Source organism: Theropithecus gelada, chromosome X, assembly GCF_003255815.1.
Source record: "Theropithecus gelada isolate Dixy chromosome X, Tgel_1.0, whole genome shotgun sequence".
In the NCBI taxonomy this organism is placed as follows: Eukaryota; Metazoa; Chordata; class Mammalia; order Primates; family Cercopithecidae; genus Theropithecus; species Theropithecus gelada.
The window spans coordinates 110532789-110552266 of record NC_037689.1 but is presented as its reverse complement, the minus strand read 5'-3'; the positions used below and the strand labels follow the sequence as shown (position 1 = coordinate 110552266).

The 19478-nt window shown below is 40.5% G+C and overlaps 1 protein-coding gene across 3 annotated transcripts in view; it reads left to right on the top strand.

Annotated features, from left to right (window-relative positions):
• The window catches only part of LHFPL1 (LHFPL tetraspan subfamily member 1), a 47008-nt gene that overhangs the window by 7964 nt on the left and 19566 nt on the right, over positions 1 to 19478 (top strand). For 2 of the 3 annotated variants that reach the window (XM_025372896.1, XM_025372897.1), the window contains exons 2-3: positions 863 to 1258; positions 11229 to 11327. In XM_025372896.1, the coding sequence (XP_025228681.1) occupies positions 877 to 1258; positions 11229 to 11327 (481 nt within the window). In that variant the 5' untranslated portion in view covers positions 863 to 876. Of the gene's footprint in view, positions 1 to 734; positions 1259 to 11228; positions 11328 to 19478 lie in introns of those variants that run through there. The other variant, XM_025372895.1, reaches the window with a different exon arrangement.

The following is a 19478-nucleotide window of genomic DNA, read 5'->3' as shown; positions in this document are numbered from 1 at the left end:
GTAGGGAGTGCCTGATCCTGATCTATTTCAGAATTTTGAGAAGCTTTTTGGATTATATCCAGCAAAGGACGAGGAAGCTTTTCTTAATAGCCAGTCCAGAGTTAACCTCTCCTGGTTGGAAAGTTGCCTCCCATTTCAATTGTGGGAAAAGTGACTGATCAGTGCTCTCTCAGTGACAAGCACAGGGTATGAGACTAGACACCCCTTATTTTATTCTATCCATTTTAACCTGGCTGATGCATCCCAGTTGAAAAGCCCACACTAACACACTGCTGGACATCTTACCAAAGTCAAATGGGAACAACCTGGAACTCCATGGCGAGGTCTCTTTCCCTCTTACCCCTTATAGTAGGGGCAGGTCCTGCTAAGTTGTCTTCCTTCTCCTTCACTCACTGAAAACAACTTTGTTCCTGATCCTCTTCAGATATTGCCTCCTTCCAAGCTACCAGGCCAGGAAGTCCATTCAGCTGGAAGCCGGGACAGCAGCCTTGTTTTCATTTAGTCTCCTTTCCTGCCACTTGTTCCACGATGTATGTCAAGAGTTAAAAGCTGTCTGATCCGGCTGTATTTGAGTTGGCAGAGCAGACCCTAATTCAGTTATCTGGTTCCTCCATTGCAGCCTAAAGACCATAGAACTCTAAATCAGGCAGAAGGAAGGGAAGGTGGGAAAAGTACTGAAAAGCAAAATCCCACAGGGATCCAAATGGTCCTCGAGAGAATAATCTTATCCAGAAGCAATGAACAAGTGGCACATAATTGAGCCCCAGGACTGGCCAACCAGATGAAAAACAGGCCAGTGGAGCCTACATGGTAACTTACTGCATTTGGTGCTGTGATCCAACTCATCTCCCCATCCCTGCAGAGAAACCTGTGACCATGAGGAGCAGCCTGACCATGGTGGGAACCCTCTGGGCCTTCCTGTCCCTTGTTACTGCCGTGACCAGTTCTACCAGTTACTTCCTACCTTACTGGCTCTTTGGATCCCAGCTGGGGAAGCCAGTGTCATTCAGTACATTCCGGAGGTGCAACTACCCTGTGCGGGGAGAGGGACACAGTCTGATCATGGTGGAAGAATGTGGGCGCTATGCCAGCTTCAATGCCATCCCAAGCCTGGCCTGGCAGATGTGCACGGTGGTGACAGGTGCCGGCTGTGCTCTGCTACTCCTGGTGGCACTAGCTGCTGTCCTGGGTTGCTGCATGGAGGAGCTCATCTCCAGAATGATGGGACGTTGCATGGGAGCAGCGCAATTTGTTGGAGGTAAGACTGTGCTTTTAGGATTGAGTGGGTTGGGTAGCTTTGGGGCAGGGAGGAATGGGGAGTGTAGCCTTATGGGGAAACCCATTCTCATCCCCTTCACTTTGTCCAACTCTAAGGCTATGAATGAAGTCTCCTTTAAAATTTTAGTCTAGGACTTCCCAAAGTGCAATCAATATCAGAGTTTTATTCACAGTAAATTTGGCTAGTAGGCAGAGTTGATATCTGTTGTTTACCCTCTATTTTTGTTACCTTCATCTGCCTGCAGGTAGCCCATTTAAAAACATTATCTATTAATATATCTGCCTTACAGAGGCAGCAACATACACTCTAGTATTACTGCTCCAATATAAATTTAATCTCTAGTAGTCCTGCTCTCTAATAGTTATCTCAGAGAACAGTGATCTGATAAACACATACACACAGGTACAAATTACTAACAGTTCTCATCAAAGAAATACACCTCTAATAGTGAAATGCTAGGTATGAGACAAACTGTAGATGACTACTTATTTGGAACACATCTAAGGCTAGCCCTGTCTGGCAACTATTAGCAGTCTACCCAGATTTCTTGTGACCTTGACCCACCTTACTTGTTATTCCTCTCATTCAGGCTCCCCCTAACTTTAGTGAAGGGAACCTGAGATACTGGCAGTGTGTGGACGGGCTAGAAAAAAACAAAATGCAAAAATGGGAGACTTCAGAAAGACGATGAGAGCTGTATAATTTGAATGTCTGAGAAGAAAAAACAAATTTAGAAAGACAGGAAAATATATATGTGAATATTTGACTATTTTGCAAAACCTAGATTAGGCACTGGGAAAAAGTGCTGGTAGAATCTACCGCTGAAGTTTGTTGTTACAGAGTTTTAGAATTATTATCCAATTCATTATCATTATTATCTCCATTAGCATGACAGTGTGGGTCACTAGGGCCAGGAAACTTGGATTTCACTTCTGTTTTTTTCACCAAGTTGCTGTGTGACCCTAGTGGGAAAATGACATGACCTTTCCTATGCTTCACTTCCTTTGAATTTGTCCCCTGGTGATATAGTCCAGATCTGATCTTTCTTTCTTCTGCCCAATGACTGCATTCAGGTGGCCTTGGAGTGACATGGCAGTGATGAGCTAAGACAGTGGTTCTCAATGGGGACTACTTTTGCATGCCCCTCCCCCTGGAAGACATTTGGTAATGTCTGGAGGCATTTGAAACTGTCACAACTTGGGGAGGGTTCTACTGACATCCAGTGGGTAAAGGTGAGGGATGCTGATGAACGTCTACAATGCACAAGACGAAGACAACACTCCCCCACAACCACAAAGAGGTATCCAGCCAAAATGTCAATAGTTCCAAGTTTGGGAAACCCTGGGCTAGGCTACCATGGTTTCCTGGCCTGATTATGAAAAGCATCAGACTCTTTTTGTAATACCAATTAAGGTGATGCTTTCTGGTTTCCTCTTTTCTCAGACTTTAAAAGTTTTAAATCTGAATTACCATTCTAGCCTCCTTCATTTCTGATTTTTCCCACCGTTTAGCCACTAATGGGTTTTTAGCCACATTGGAATGTATAATTAGGTTAGTTTCTTCCCTTTGAAAACTGTAATACTACACCAGTTGCTAAGGCTGATCTAAGCCAATTATCTTAGCCGGCTTTCGAAGCTCCATGGGTATTACAAATAGGTCTTAGGCTTACCTTTCACTTTTATTTTTAAACATGCTATAATTAACTCAGCAGTGCTATGAACACATTATTTCAGGAAGTGACACTTGGCTGATAGGGCAGAGGGGTCATCCTTGCAATTCGTATTCATAGCCCTGGAGCCCAGTTCCGTGCCTGGCACAAAGCAGATGTTCAGTAACTGTAGAAAGAATGAATGCATGGCTAAGGCAATATCTAGCATATGTTGGGATAAACTGAATGTGTGAGAGCTGGATTAGTTCACATCTTTTCCTCTTTTTCCAGGCTTCCATGCAGGGATGTTAGCACCCTGAGTTCTCATCTCTTCTGACAAAAGAGTGACAGTTTAGTTTCACTTGTATTTCTAAGAGTTTCCAGCAGAGTGAGGAGGGGCTGACTGTCAAGAATCAGAAAGCCTAGCAACAGCCTCCATCCGATTCCACACATTAAAGCAGCTCCCATACCCCCAGCTTGCTTCCTCTTTTGGGCTCAACTGAGACTTTCACAAAGCATTCGTAATTCTCCATATGATGTATTTCAGTTGATTTCACCTACTAGGTATAGAAACTCAAATGAAATTGTTGATGGGGGATGTGGGAAGGTAGTGGAGATCTGGATATTCACAGCTTGGGTGGGACAGAACTTTGAGTGGCAGGTATCATATAGAGGAAATAAAAACATGAGCATCATTTTAGTTTCACATGATTCTGCCATTCTATATCCACAAGAGCCTTGCTCATAGGAACATAGTCACAGTGTTCACATGTAGATGAGGGTCTTTAAAGCTCAAGAAGAAAATGCCATTTGGCAGTAATCCTACAAATCTTCAAGACCCTGGGTGTGCTACCAGGTTTATCCCTGGGCAGGGAATTGATATTGGGACAGATCGCTAGACATCCACAGCCTCCCCATCTGTAACACCAGTCAATTAAGAACCATTCCTGCCTCCTTTCTAGAGACTGGTGGCTCTCCAGGTTATATCAGATGTGAAAGAATGGTGAGGATTGCTTGGAGGAACTTACTAGAAGCCCCTTGGCATATGACTGTGACCTAAGGATCTTTGGACATCTTCGGCCTGACCCTCTGAGACAGGCTTTGCCAGTGGAAGGAAACCATGGCTGGGCAGCATTTTGGGCCCAATGGATAAAAGACAGTAGGGAAAGAGTTTGGGAGATTAAGTTCAAACTTGTGTAGCTGAGGAGAATTGATTTTGTTGCTTCAGGCCTGGCCGCTTCTCAGCAGCTAGTGCATTAACTGAAATACATTGGAGGAGGAGTCAATTTCTGTCAGGTCTGGTTTCTCTCTCCCAGACCCCAAACCACTGAAGAGATGGAGTATCCATTAAGAACTACCCCCTCCCCCACCTGACTCTTGTTCCCCCATTTGGCGGCTGCCCACAGAGATGAGTTGTGGGAAGTGGGAGAGACAGGAAGAAATAAAGAGCTGCTGGCCTGACTCATACTCAGCAAGGTGACCTGATGGGGCCCATGGGTCCCATTTGCTCCACCTGTAGCTGATCCATCTGGACAAGCCTCGGGTCCAGAGAGCCTTCCACTGGGACCTCCATGCCCTGTTCCAATCAATGAAGGAAACACCTGGCCAGGAGATTATTTCAACACTGGGGATGCTGAGATTTCCAAACAGCTGGCTCCCAGTCCCTGAGAACATGGCCATTATTCACATTCCCCTGTGTATACATATGCAAGATGCTTATGAGATCCTCTATCTTCAGTGAGAGCTAAACAAAGAACAAATAGGTGAGTAGTAAATATAAGGAACTTCTTGGCAGGAAAACAATGTAAGATCTTGGATCAGGTTACTCATGGGAGGCCAAAAATCTTTCTTGACCAAGGAGTGTATCAGAATCACCTGGGGTGCTTAAAAAATGTGAGCTTTCCAACTCTCTGGTCTTGTTTCCCATTTTGACATACACAACAACAGGTGTAAGGCTGCACATTTAGTGAAATCTCCCCAGTGACTTTGATGTGTATGTGTGTTCCCTTTCCCCAGCCCAAGGGAAGATCACTACCCTGGACATTATTTTTTGTTGTTAAGAGAACAGCATTCAACACACCAGTGCTTTTCCCCGTATAAGATCCTAACATTATATGCTTCAAACTGAATAAAAGTTGCCGTTGGAGGCATATCACTGAGAACCTGATTTCAGGAAGAGTGCCATGCTTCTAAAAATCATTATCATCTCTGGAAACCATTTTTTTTTTTTTTTCCGGAAAATCTTTCAAAGTTTCACCAGATATCATTTTATTTATCCTTACCATGCTGAGAAAGGATTATGAAAGTGATTTTCTGTTTGGGAAGTGGTATTCAGGGAAGTTAACCCACTAGCAAAGACTTATGTAGCAAATTGGAGCAGAGCTGAGAATATGGTCCAGGACTCCTGACTCTCAATCCTGTGCTTCATACACTGATGCTCTTGATTTTTTTTCTTTTCTCTGTTGGAAAAGAAATGCTATCACAGTGTTTTCCAGAGTGGTCCATGAACCACTTGGATTAAGAATTACCTGGGGTGCTTGTTATTACAGATTCCTTAGTCCTACAGACTGCACCAGGGCCTGCTAAAGTGCATAATATACAACCTCTCATGCTCATATGTTTTTGAAAATATGTTATAAAATATTTCAGATGTACTCACTAGTCTGTGTAAGAAATGGAATATTAGCAATATAGCTGAAGCCTCCTTTATACCCTGATCACATTCCCTTGTCCCCACTGAAAAGGTAACAACTGTCTGGGAGTTGTTACTTACTATTCACTATCATGATTCCAGGACACACTAAAATTTGAGAAACTCTGCTCAGCCTTGTTTAGGGTGTTGCTTCTTTCTGGAATTCCCTTTTCCTCTATCCCTCCCTGTAAATATCTACCTATCTCTCAAAGGCCAGGTCCAATGCAGCCCTTCTGTGAAGCCTTCCCTGATCTACTTTTGACATCTTTAGCAGGTATGAACTATCCTGTAACTCCAAGAGGAATATGGGGTAGAATGAATGGGGGAGGTAAGTGAAGGAACTCCCTAGGAAGGGAAAGCTGAGATATAGTTGAAAGTCAGGTTTGTAAATTTTCCTCTGGTTTGTGTTTGAGTCAAAATTGTTATAATAACAAATTAGCCCATACTAGGCTTCTGCTCAGGGCAGTAATTCCAAGCTACCCAATAATTATGTTTGGAAAGCAGGATTGGCAGCTATGCAAAGATAAAAGAATTGAGAACGAGAGCAGGAAGTTTAACAAATGCCCACCCAACAGTTACACTTGTGAATAGTGGAGGGGTGTGCAATGGGGGTTGGTAATACCCAACGAGGAGGTTATCCCTGCCAGAAGACAAAGATTAGGCATCTACCTATTTGAGAATGTGTAGTTGGGAGAGGATTATATAGCAGCTGGGATATAGGTAACTAGTAATGCTGGGAAGAGGGGAAAGTTGAGAGCAGCTGTGGTATGGCTGGAGGGAGGGTTCCAAGTTCTGTATCAGATTTTGCACTTGAGGGTATGTATTGGTGTCCCAGTTTCCACAAGGGCTGAAGCTGAGTAAAGTAACTCCAGCCCTCTTCTTGGTTAGCTCAGTAAATTCAAACCATGGCAACTATGTCAGGGAGAACATTTGGTATTTTTTTTTGACAGGGGATTCTTAGGGAGGGGAGCAGTTGAGGAAGGGAAACAAAATGGCAGCCTGTTGGACACCTGCCCACGTGTAGTAGGGGAGTAAAGACAGTAACACACTCTAAAGGCTTTCTTTTCCTTCCTAGAGGCACGTGAGATTAGAAAAGTTCCCAGCTAAGCATATGCAGTTGAAACAGACTTCTTCAAGGGGCATATGTGGTTGAAGCGGAAGTCAAACTGGGAGTTAGCAATGACACAGAAGAGAAGTGAGAGCCAGGGCTGCAGCTCATATGTGGCAGAGCTGGGATTTAAACAAGTTTTCTCTGCCACCAGAGCTTCTGCTTTTAACATTTTTAGTGGTGTTTTTCTTAAGTGTTGGTACCAGGACAAGATACCTCCACATTACAGGGTGCTTTTAAAATGCATATTCCTGGGCTGCAGTTACTGAATCGAATACCTGGGGCTCAAGTTCAAAAATCCACATTTTTAATGAACCTCCATTCTTTCAGAAGGTGGCAGGTACTGACACTTGTGAATGACTTCCCTGTTGCTACCTGAAGCACATCTTCACAACTCCAAATTAATGAGAACTGCTGGAGACAAATATAATTGAGAATGAATTACTCAGTGAATCCATTTTTATTTTTAATGTGTTCCCAGGGGCATCTTTCTCCAGCTATGATAAAATGTAATGGAATCAGCTGTCAGTTACAAGTCAAATATCTTCATGAAGTATGTTTACAACCTAATGTGCTCGCCTGCCTAAAAGGCAGGATGGAGGGCTGAGGAAGATGGCAGGGGTGGGAGGGCAAGTTGGGCAGAGCATGGAGCTACATGCACTAGAGCTGAACAAATGCTTTGCAGAGATTCCTGTTCTTTCAGCAGGTACCTCTGCAAAATTGCAAGATAACTCCAACCAGGCAGCTTTTGAATCAAGCCCTGTTCAGGTTTGGACTTTTTAGCTATTTGTTATGAGGTTAAAGGGTTGAAGAGGTGAGGAAGAAATTACCATGGAGAACACAGGTAGAAACTGGGAGAGGAGCCACAGGAAGAGTCAACTGCGTAAGAATAATAAATTTTTCTTGAGCACTTTCTATGTATGAGGCACTTTATGTATATTAATCTCATTAATTCTTGGAACAGCTCCATAAAATACAGTCAGCCCTCCATATCTGCAGGTTCTGCATCCACAGATTCAACCAACCATGACTCAAAAATATTTTTAAAAATCCAATAAGAATACAACTATTTACATACCATTTACATTGCACTAGGTATTATAAGTAATCTAGAGATGATTTAAAATATACAAGAAGATGTGCTAGGTTATATGCACACTACATCATTTTATATAAGGGATTTGAGCATTCGCAGGTTTTGGTATCTGCAGGGGTCCTGGAACCAATCCCCTGTGAATACCAAGGGACAAGTGTATTATTATTGCTCCCATTTTACAGATGAGGTGAATGAAGCACAGAGAAATTAAGTAAGTTGCCTAAACTCACACAGCTTCCAAGTGGCAGGGCTGGAATTTGAATTCAGGTCTAGTTCTGCATTCTGACTACAGAACCCATTGTTTTAAGCCACCATGTTGTGCTGTCACTCTCCATCTAATGCCTAGAAAATTCCTAGTGCCTGCTAGAAATATTGTTGCCAAGAGGTAATCATGCCTGGACACATGTCTCTAGAAGGACAGAGCCTTTAAGGGTTGATGATCTCTTTGATCAGTGAAAAAAGGCATTGCTAGTTACTGCTATGTGACCTTGGGTAAATCATTTTCCCTTTCTGTGTTTCAACATTCACATCTGTAACAAGGAGAGATTAGGGTAGGTTATGTCCAAAAGCCTTTTCCTTTCTAAGTTTTGGGTTTTTTTTTGTTTTTTTTTTCGGTGTCAGGTGTCTGGGATGATTTCCCAGCCACGACATTGGAGTCCCTTCAGAAGGGACTTTCCACTTGGGCAATGTGGGCAAAGGAAACTGTCTGTTATATAGCCTGTGCATACTCTGAAACAGATGCATTTATCAAGTACTTATTATCTACCATGTGCCAAGGACACAGAATTGAAGGTAAGTATGTCTCCCTCCTTCAAGGAATACACACTCTAGTGAGGGAGGCAGATGATAAACTTTTGTAAAGAATATATATTACAGACTATTTTAGTCACAGGAGTAAGCGCTGGGTGATATGGGAACAGAAAGAAGGAGCATGTAATTTAGCCTGGGGGTTGGGGATGGTGAGGGAAGACTTCCTGGAGAAGGAAATCCTTGACCTGAGCTCCTCAGTATGGTAAGATCTGAGGGGCAGGGGTCTGAGGAAGATGGAAGGTTCCCTCTACTGTGCCAAGAAAGGCACTTGGCCAGCTCTAGTTTCCGCTTGAGAAGGCAGAGTTCGTGCCAGTCCCAGGGATCTGAATGTGAAGGTTAGAAAATAGAGCTGGTGTTCTTTTATAAACTTGTGTTCTTTTCTTCCTAGTCTGTGTGGGAAAACTCAGTCTTTATTAAATTTTCCCTCAAAGGGTATATACTGGCAGCAGGAAAAGGCTTAGGTTTCATTTCTACTTTTGTCCTTAACCCAGTGTGCATACTCTGGACGACCTCTTCATATCCTAGGATTTCAGTTTATCTGTGGAAAAAACAGGGGGTGTTGTTGTATTACCACTGGATGAATTCCAGGGCCTAGAAAGGTCTTTGAGTGACCAGTTTCACTTCCTGTGATACCACGAGACAGATAAGAATGTGTTCTAATTTTAAGCATTCCACTGAAGAGAATTTCTAACCTTAATTGGTCATTGTTTTAGTTTCTAAAACCATTCTCACTGTCAGTAAATTCTCCATATTTTCTTATTTAAATCCTTCTTGCTATTTCTTAAGGTCCTTCTCTTCTTCTGCGGCCTCAATGAGTACTGAGAAAAGCTAGTTGCCATGGCGCAGCCAAGCTTGGAGGCTACTTTGAGATCTTCCTAAAGGATTCATCTGAAGGCAATATGGGTTCCTTAGAGTATATATGGCTTCTTCCTCAGTGAGAAAAGAGAAGTGAAGATGAAGCTGGCAGTCCCTGGAGCAGCCTGCTTTTCACTGTCCAGTTGAGCCCCAGAGCTCTGGAACCTGTAAATGTGCTATTCATTCACCATTAATCAAGCAACTGCTTTGTGACAGTTCTGTGCTATGTGTTACTTTCTGCATCCACATTCATGGCAGGTGTCCCTCCCATGATCATTAGTGTGGCACCCAAGTATGGTGAGATTGTAATTAGACTCTTGCTTGCAAGTAGCAGAAACTCACTTGAGTTTCCTCAGTGAAAAAGGAATTTATTAAAACATAAGGAAAGTAGAATTGGAAAGCCATCAGGAAGGCCGGGCTTCTCTTTTTTTCTAGCGGTTCCATTGACAGCATGGAGTTTTTCTCATGGTATGTCTGCTTCATGTCACTATTCTCCTCTATTCTCTCCCTCTACCAGTCAGTTTGCTCAGCTTATCCAGAATTGATACCCACTCATAACTTTGAATTGAACTTGGCTTTAGCTTGACACAGACTTGATTCTACCTTCTGGTGTTGTGGGGGTGTTTTCAACTTCTGCATTATCTGTTAACTAGCTCAGCATCTTTATGATTTTTTTTTCCCTCCATTTTTAAACAGACTAGTCAAGTGCAGTAGTGAGAAGGGGGAAAGAGTAGAACAATAAGTTCAATCTATAACTGACTGTGAACAATCAATTGAGACAACTCACTACCTTCAGACCAGTCATCTTTATGTTTCTCAATTAAAAATTCCAGAAACAAGAATCTAACCCAGGTCACCTCTTCATGCCAGGCTGCAATGTCACCCATCACTGACCAGCCAATGAATTTGTTTTAGTTGTCAGATGCCAATGCTTGATAAAATCCTCTGTGACCAGAGGCAGGGTAAAAGCCATAGGATATAAAATGTGAAAACGTATGCAGCAAGAAAAAGTTGTGAGCAACACAGTTGCCCTTAGAAGGCAGTGTTGGCAAGCAGATCCAGATTTGTATCTCTGGTTGGAAGAATAAGATTATCACCAAGGTACAACAGAATTTCCCTGTAATAACTAAATGACCTAAATAAAAGGGCTTTAATCCTTTTATTTAGGGTAAGGGTTCATGGTGGAAGGCATATGGAAACCAAAGAAGGAAGGACTGCTTGGTATAAAGCTGGAATAATTTATTAGGGGAGGAGTGTGGTTCCCTGCTCATCAGTCCAGCAGTTGACTCCAAGTTACAGAAATCATTACATGTTTTCAGCTAGTAGGGACCTACCTGATGTTTAGAAACAGCTGGATTTTGGAAAAGAGTAGCAGCCTTTACATTGTTATTCTCTGTGTATCAGACCAAAGCAAAAGAAGTTGGAAAAGCCAACCTGGCCTTGTAAGTCATTGACTAAAGTATTTTGACTGTAAAAAGTTTATTGGGTTGTCTCAGTTTTCAACATTTTTTAAATTTATGAGTTGTCCCCTCTGTTACCTATTACACCCCACTACCTGTGGCATGGCCAAAAAAAAAAAAAAATCCTGTTGAGTTGGAACTCTCATAGAAATTTAGGGTAAAGGGGGAAGTGTAAGCTCAATTGAGGAGGCAGAATTTGCGCTGAGCTAATCCAAAAGGAATGTTGGGGTGACAGAAGACGTTATATTTTTTTCTACCTGTGTGTATGCTTTCTTTCTAGGGCTGCTGATAAGCTCAGGCTGTGCCTTATACCCTTTAGGATGGAATAGCCCGGAGATAATGCAAACATGTGGGAATGTCTCCAATCAATTTCAGTTAGGTAAGGTGGCCTGGGCAGATGGCAGTGATGGTTCATGGGAAATCTGTTTTCCAAAGCGCTTTACCACTTGGAGGGGACTCTGTTAGTGGTACTTGCCTGAATCTCTCTCAACGTGTTAGCTTATGGGAAGTGGTGGCTTAACTCACAAGAGTTAGCTGTAAATTCCCCTTCTTTAACTATCTCTCCATACCATTTATGCACTTTTACCCAGAGACCTATGACCTGTTAGGGCAACCTTATCTTCAGAGGGATTTAAAATGCTTGGAGACTAACAATCTGCCATCTTCTGAATAAATCTTAGTTCCTACTAGTGTTTCCTTCTAGGCACAATTTTCCAAATGTAAATCAACAGTATTGCTTGTCAGTCTCCACTGAAGATGTAACACAACGTTATTTAGTTTACCTGACGCATGAGGAACCTATATAAATATTCAAAATTGTTTCTAACGGCAAGAGTTGTTAAATATTAGAGTAGGTGACAGAAGTAGCCCTGAACCATTCTCTGGTTGCCAATTTTCATTGAGAATGTCTCAGATTCACTATTGTGAGTTGGTAATAGATTAGATTCTAATTGGAAGATTTCAAAAATACTCCCCCACCTATCATGATGAAAGAGAATAGGAGAGGGAATGTCTAGGTTTCCTTGGGTATTCTCAATTGTACAGAAGGATTTGGGAACAACAAGGCCATCCAACCACTTATAGCTTGTGCTCCAATACTTCCCTTTCTCTCTGTTGCCTCAGATTGTTTTTTGAGTCTTGCTTGACTCATTTTTGAGAAAGTTTTTCACTATGCAAACATAACACGAGGGAAAGTGTAACTAGTGTGGACGCTCTAATGTCCGGTGTTCTTCACTCAGGGCAAGGCTGACTGGTAAATATAATATTTCTGACATAAAGGAGCGAATAAATACCTGGGGCAGGTGCTGAAGAAAGGGAAGCAAGCTACTAGTCCTGCTAGCTGAGGTAAAAGCTAAAGATTGAGTACATTTTTCCTAGTTGGTTGTGGGGACTGATTCTACTTTTTGAAAATGACAGTTTTGTTGATATATAATTCACATACTATAAAATGTACCCATTTAATGGGTATAATTAGTGGGTTTCAGTATAGTCACAATGTTGTCTAGCCATCACCACTATCCAATTCCAGAACTTTTTTTTTTTTTTTTTTTTTTTTTTGAGATGGAGTCTCACTCTGTCGCTCAGACTGGAGTGCAGTGGCCCAATCTCAGGTCACTACAACATCTGCCTCCCAGGTTCCAGCGATTCTCCTAACTCAGCCTCTCGAGTGGCTGGGACTACAGGCTCACGCCAGTATGCCCAACTAATTTTTGTATTTTTAGTAGAGACAGGGTGTGCAGCGGGGTTTCTGCCATGGCTCAAACTGCTGACCTCAGGTGATCCTCCTACCTTTGTCCCCCAAATTACTGAGATTACAGGAATGAGCCACCGCACCCTGCCCCAGAACATTTTTATCAGCCCAAAAAGAAACCTCTTATCCATTAGCAGTCAGTGCCTATTTCCCTTTGCTCCCAGCTGCTATAACCACTGTCAATATGGATTTACCTATTTTGGATATTTTATGTAAATGGAATCATATAATATGTGGTTTTTTGTGTCTGGCTTTTTCACTGAGCGAGAAGTTTTCAAGATGTATACATGTTGTAGCATGTGTCAGTACTTTATTTCTTTTCATGTCTGAATAATATTCCATGGTATAAATGTAACACATTTTATTTATCCATTTATCATTTGATGAATATTTGACTTGTTTCTACTTTTTGGCTATTATTATATAATGTTTCTATAAATATTTGTGTACACATTTTTGTGTGGACATATTTTCATTTCTTTTGGGTATATATCTCAAAATTGCTGAGTCACATATTAACGCTATGTTTAAGCCTTTTGAGGAACTGCCAGGCTTTCCAAAATGACTGCATCATTTTACATTCCCACCAACAATGTACAATGGTTTCAATTTTCTCAACATCTTCCTCAATACTTATTTTCCACTTTTTTGTTATAGCTGTCCTAGTGGGAGTAAAGTGCTCTCTTATTGTGGTTTTGATTTGCATTTCCCTGATGGCTGATGATTTCAAACATCTTTTCATGTACTTATTGGCTGTTTTTACATCTCCTTTGGAGAAATGTGCATTCAAAACATTTGCTTGGTTTCTTTCCTTCCCTTCCTTCCTTCCTTCCTTCCTTCCTTCCTTCCTTCCTTCCTTCCCTCCCTCCCTCCCTCCCTCTTTCTTTTCTTTCTTTCTTTCTTTCTTTCTTTCTTTCTTTCTTTCTTTCTTTCTTTCTTTCTTTCTTTCTTTCTTTCTTTCAAGATGGAGTAACACTTTGTCACCCAGGCTGGAGTGCAGTGGTGCGATCTCTGCTCACTGCCACCTCCAATTCCCAGGAGGAACTTTATTAGGTTGAAGAAGTTCCCTTCTATTCCTATTTTGCTGATTGTGTTCATAATGAAAGGGCGTTGGAGTTAATCAGATGCCTTTTCTTCATTTACTGAGATAATCATGCAATTTTTGTCTTTTATCCTTTCAATATGGTGCATTTCGTTGATTGATTTTCATATGTTAAACCAACCTTGCATTTCTTGGATAAATCACAGTTGGTCATGATGTATAATTTATTCTATACCTTGCTGGATTTACTTTTCTACCATTTTATTAAGGGTTTTTGCATGTATATTTATTAGGGATATTGACCTGTATATTTCTTTTCTTGTGATGTGTTTATTGACTTTTGGTATTAAGGTAATATTGGCTTTACAGAATGAATTGCTATGATTCTACTTTGATTAAGGTAAAATGCCAAAGTAAAAAGTTGGATATGTGATTTGCATGGAGATTACCAACTTTGTTTTCTGCCCTAATCACCACCTAAGGACCTAGTTCATAAATGGGTAGTTCTGGGCTGAGTGCAGTGGCTCATGCTTGTAATCCCAGCACTTTTGGAAGCTGAGGTGGGTAAATCACTTGAGCCCAGGAGTTCAAGACCAGCCTGGGAAACATGGTGAAACCCTCTCTTTACAAAAAGTAAAAATAATTAGCTGGGCATGGCAATGTTCACCTATAGTCCCAGTTACTTGGGAAGGGAGATACACAGAGCCAAAAAAGAAAAGACACAGTCCCTACCAAAGGAATAAGATTTTTACCCTGACATGGTTCAGAGAGATGAAGAAGGTAGGGAGGAGAATAGAGAACAGAGTAAGTAAAAAGGATTTACCACTCTAATACTCTGATAGGTTTTCTGCAGCCTCCTATATGAAGAAATCACATTCATGTCTTCAATCTATCTTTTCTTAGGTTTTCATTCAAGTTATCCTAAACTATCCACACTATTTTTCAGTCCTAATTTGAATGATCAAAGATACAATTTATATTAAGGCACTGATCTTGATGTCTGCATTGGATTAAAGATAGCCACAAATTTCTTGACAGTCTTCCCATAGAGAAACTGGGTCTATCTCCAATTCCTATTCTCCAAATCTTAAGTGACTTATAGCTGCTTTAAGTTAATCTAATTAAATCTAATTAGAGCATTAGACTTCATAGTCTAGTCAGCTTCATTATAGAAGATAAATAGAGTATGACAGAAGTGACGTCAAGCTTATTCTAGGCCTATGGTCTAAAGAACTTGCAGTTTCCATCTTGGTTTCTTGGAGCTCTGAGTCATCATGTAGAAAGTTTGACTATCCTGGAGAGACCACATGGGATTTCCAAGAGTTACTTAAAGACAGAAAAGTTCAGCTAGTGCAGCCATTCCTGCCAAGGCACTAGACATGTGAGTGAAGTTGTTCTGAACCCTCCATACCGGTTAACTGAATATCACTGAATAACATCAGTTAATACCATTTAAAGTAGAAGAATTGCCCACCTGAGCTCTGAACAAATTGTGATCCGCAGAACCACGAGATGTAATAAAATGGTTGGTTTTAAGCTGCTATGCTCTGAGGTAGTCTGTCATACAGCAATGGATAACCAGAAAGGTGCCAAACCATAAGTATATTTCAGAACGTTATTTTAAATAAAAATAATTCATGTATGTGACAAAATAAAACAATACATATATAAAGGTTTAAAACTTAAAATCAGTCTTTTTTCTGACCTCAATCCCATTCCCCAAAGTAACCATTAAGTTCCTTTTATATTCTCCAGAATTTTTAATAAATACAACACATTTTTTCCAACTGGGATCATATTATCTAGCTCTCTACCTATCTAGCTAGCTACACTGTTCTGCACTTTGGATTTTTCACTTATTCATGTCTCTTGAAAAGCTATCAATGTTTATAGATCTTCCTTCTATATTTTAGGTATGCCATATTTTTCCATTGTAGGGATAACATGCTCTGTGAGGGCATAGATTTTTGTCTGTGTTGTTTATTGCTATCTCCCCAGTGCCTGCTTAAAGAGTACCAAATAGTACTGAATATTTGTTGAATGATTGAATCATGATTATTAACCACTTCTTTATGGACATTTAGGTTGCTTCCAGTTTTTGGCTTTTCCAAAACATATTTCAGGGAACAACTTTATGTATATGTCTTAGCATACTAGTTTATCTGTAGGACAGATTTTTAGGAGTGGAATGATTGGGTTAATGGTTATTTTAAATTTTCAGAAGTCACTGGTGAATTAAATTCTCTCCAAAGAGACTGCACTAAGTTATTCTCCAACCTATAGTGTGAGTTTACCTGATGTCCCATAGCCTCCTCGGTTTTGTGGATTGTCAACATTTCAGTTTCTTCCACTCTGGTATCTTCTTTTAATCTGCATTTCAATAATTATGAAAAGGAGTAAATAACATTTCATTTTTATTGCTCATTTCAAATAATATATTCAACTCCAGCAACTTTAAAGTGTAACAGTGTCTATTTACAATTACAATTCTTTAAAAATCCTTAACTTTTATCCATTTATATTTAAGTCTACTTTGATTTCAGACCCTGATTAGAATGTTCCTGAGATTTGCCTTGGTGTATTTTAGCTTGGAGTCAAAGCCCTTTCTAGCAGCTCATCTCCAACTCCCAGGCAGGCTTGCTATTGAAGGACCTCCTGCTGCTTCTCTTGGAGAGAACAGTTTTTAGCATATGCCATCTTCCTTCAGCAAGGAAAAGAAATAGAAAGGGAGGGGGCAGAGGATGGGAGACCCACTTTATCCTTTCCATTCACTTATTCATAACTCTTTTTCTTTTTTCTGTGCATAGGATTGAGGAGAATAAAAACGATGTTAACAATAATTAATATGTTTTTGAGAATTTACTATATCCAATACATTATTTTACTTAAACATTGATGACAGGCAGAGAGGGAATAACTGAAGGAGCAAAATTCTTGACAAGGTGGTTTTTAAGTTACCCCAGGGCACAGAGCTTGTAATTGGCAGAACCAGGATTTAAAACCAGGCCTGGCAGTCTCCATTGCCCTAGCTCTCAACTATTACTTAGGTGCTGTGATCATTATGTAACAATAATTGCTATCATTTATTGAATGCTTGCATAGGCATCATATTAATTACATCTTAGAATTATTATGCAATACTTCAAATATTTTAAGAGATATGAAGTAATACCATGAACATCCATGTACGTATCACGGATTAAGCAGCTACTTAAAGTTATGTAGCTTGCCTAAGTTCACTCACTCAGCTGGTAGAGTGGCAGAGCTGGAATTTGAATTCCAGCTTAGAAAATAAAACCTTACCAATATGTTGGATCTCTGTGTATCCTGCCCCAATTACATCTCTGTGCCTCTTCAACAAGTAGTTACAAGAAGTAACTACAATCTTGTAGTTACAAGAAGTAACTACAATCTTGAATTTGGAGGTCTTAAAAATGTTATATGTACCATTATGGTGATTGTGCTATGAACATTAAATTCATTACCATATTGGTTTCTTAAAACAATTCTGTGAGGTTGATTTCATCTACTGATATTATCCTGAGAGGAAGAATAAAACTCTCATATCCCTGCACTGAGAGCACAAAGCCCTTGGTGCCAGTTTTAATGAGGCAGCTCCCTCCTTTATGCTACTTGGCATACTTAGCTATGTGTGGCATACAGAATCATAGAATGTCCAAGCAAAATAGATCTTAGCTATCATTTGGGTTTGGCTGGTTCTTTATTATCCTTTGTCTTCAATGTCACCACCTCAAAGTCCCCCACCATCATACTTTTCTATCAGAGCATCATTTTGGTGTCTTTTGTAGCACTAATCACAATCTATAATTATTAGATTTGCCTATTTGATTACCTGTGTTCCTTATTAGAATGTAAGCTTCATGTTGGCAGAGACCTTGTATGTCCTTTTTCACATTCAACAGAGGCTTATTGAGCAAATAAATCTAATCCCACCTCCTCAATGTAAAGACAAGAATCCTGAGACCTGGAAAAGGACTTGCCAAGATCACACACCTTAGGTTTTCTGAATCTCAGGCAGGCACTGTGCTATGAGGGAAGGAACTTCAGTGGTTATAAAAATGGTAGATATCCTCATGGTGTCTGATTAGTGTTGATAAAGGATATGAAGGAAGAGATAGGGTTTGGTGAGAGAATTCTAGAGGGGCATCTGACTTCAATTAGAGGAGGATTAAGGAAGTCCGCTTCAAGAGGGTAAGATTTAAGAAGAAACCTGAAAGGTGGGTAGGCTTAACCAAGTGAACTACGTGAAGAAGAGAGTTCCACACAAAGAGGTAGAATGCTATAAAGGCTCTAACGTGGGAAAGCACATGTTGCATTTGGGTACTACTCTAAGGCCAGTTTTACTGAATCAGAAGAGTGAGTAATGGGAAGAGTAATGGATGATCTCAGAGACATAGGCATTAGTCAGAATTTAAAGGACTTTGTATTTTATCCTAACTGCAATGAGAGACTATTGCAGGGCTTGAAGAAGAAAAGAGATAGGATATGATTTCTATTCTAGGAAGTTTCCTCTGGCAGTGTTATAGAGAATGGCTATGGGGATGGTGACAAGAGTGGAAGCAGGAGACCAGTCAGGAGGCTGAGCCATAGTCTAGGCAAAGACATGAGCATAGCAAAGGTGACTGTGGAGCTGGGGAAAGTAGGCTGTTTCAAAATATATTTTAAAGGTATAATCAATTGTACAGGTGGTAGATTTGATATGGGTATGGAAGAGATGTCCGGAAATGGGGAAGACTAGAGGAGAAGCAACTGTGGCTGGGATTGGGAAAAGAGAAGGAAACTCAGTTTTAGGTAGGTTTTGGAGATACCTGTGTGAGAAATCCAAGTGGAGATGTCAAGCAAGCAGTCTGGAGCTCAGTGAGGTATCTGACCTTGAGTTTAGAAATTGGAAGTTCTTAGTACATAAATGATGTTTAAAGTACTGGGAAAGAGGATTGTAATACTAACAGTGGTTATCACCTAGTGAATGTGACCTATGTGCCAGACAATGTTCCAAGTGTTTTATACGTATCATCTCATTTAATCTTCACGGCAACCAAGTGAAATAGATGCTGTCATTATCTTCATCTTGTCATGAGGATGAGAAGTTTACAGAAAGGTAAAGGGACTTATCCGAGATGAATTTAGCTATGGAGAAAGAGTTGAGTGAGAAGAGAAGAGAGCCCAGTCTTAGTAATGGGAAATTCTTCATATGTAAACATTGGGCAATCATAGCGAACTCCTATGTGGCACTCACTATACATCAAGAGCTCATTACATCTTTGCCACAATCTATAAGGAAGATATTATTAGCCTCATTTACAGAATGGGAAATTGAGGTTAAGAGAGGTTAAGTAACTTGCCTAAGGTCATTCAGCTGTGGAGTGGCAGACAGAAGTCCGATCTAAGCAACACCATCTAACAGAAGTTTCTGCAATGATGGAAATGCTCTCTGTGCTGCTGTCTAACGTGTTGCTAGTCACATGTTGTTGAACAATTATAATATGGCTAATGGGACTGAGGGACTGAATTATTACTTTTAATTTTATTAATGTCTAATTTTTTAAATTAATCTAATGTAATTTTATTAAGTGTAATAGACACAATGTGACTAGTGGCTACCATATTGCACAGCACGACTTGAGAGAGTCTGTGCTTTTAGTTGCTTCTCTGTACAGAAACTTACTAAGGAGACTCAGAGGAGTAGCCAGAGAAACATAAAAAACAAAATCAAGAAT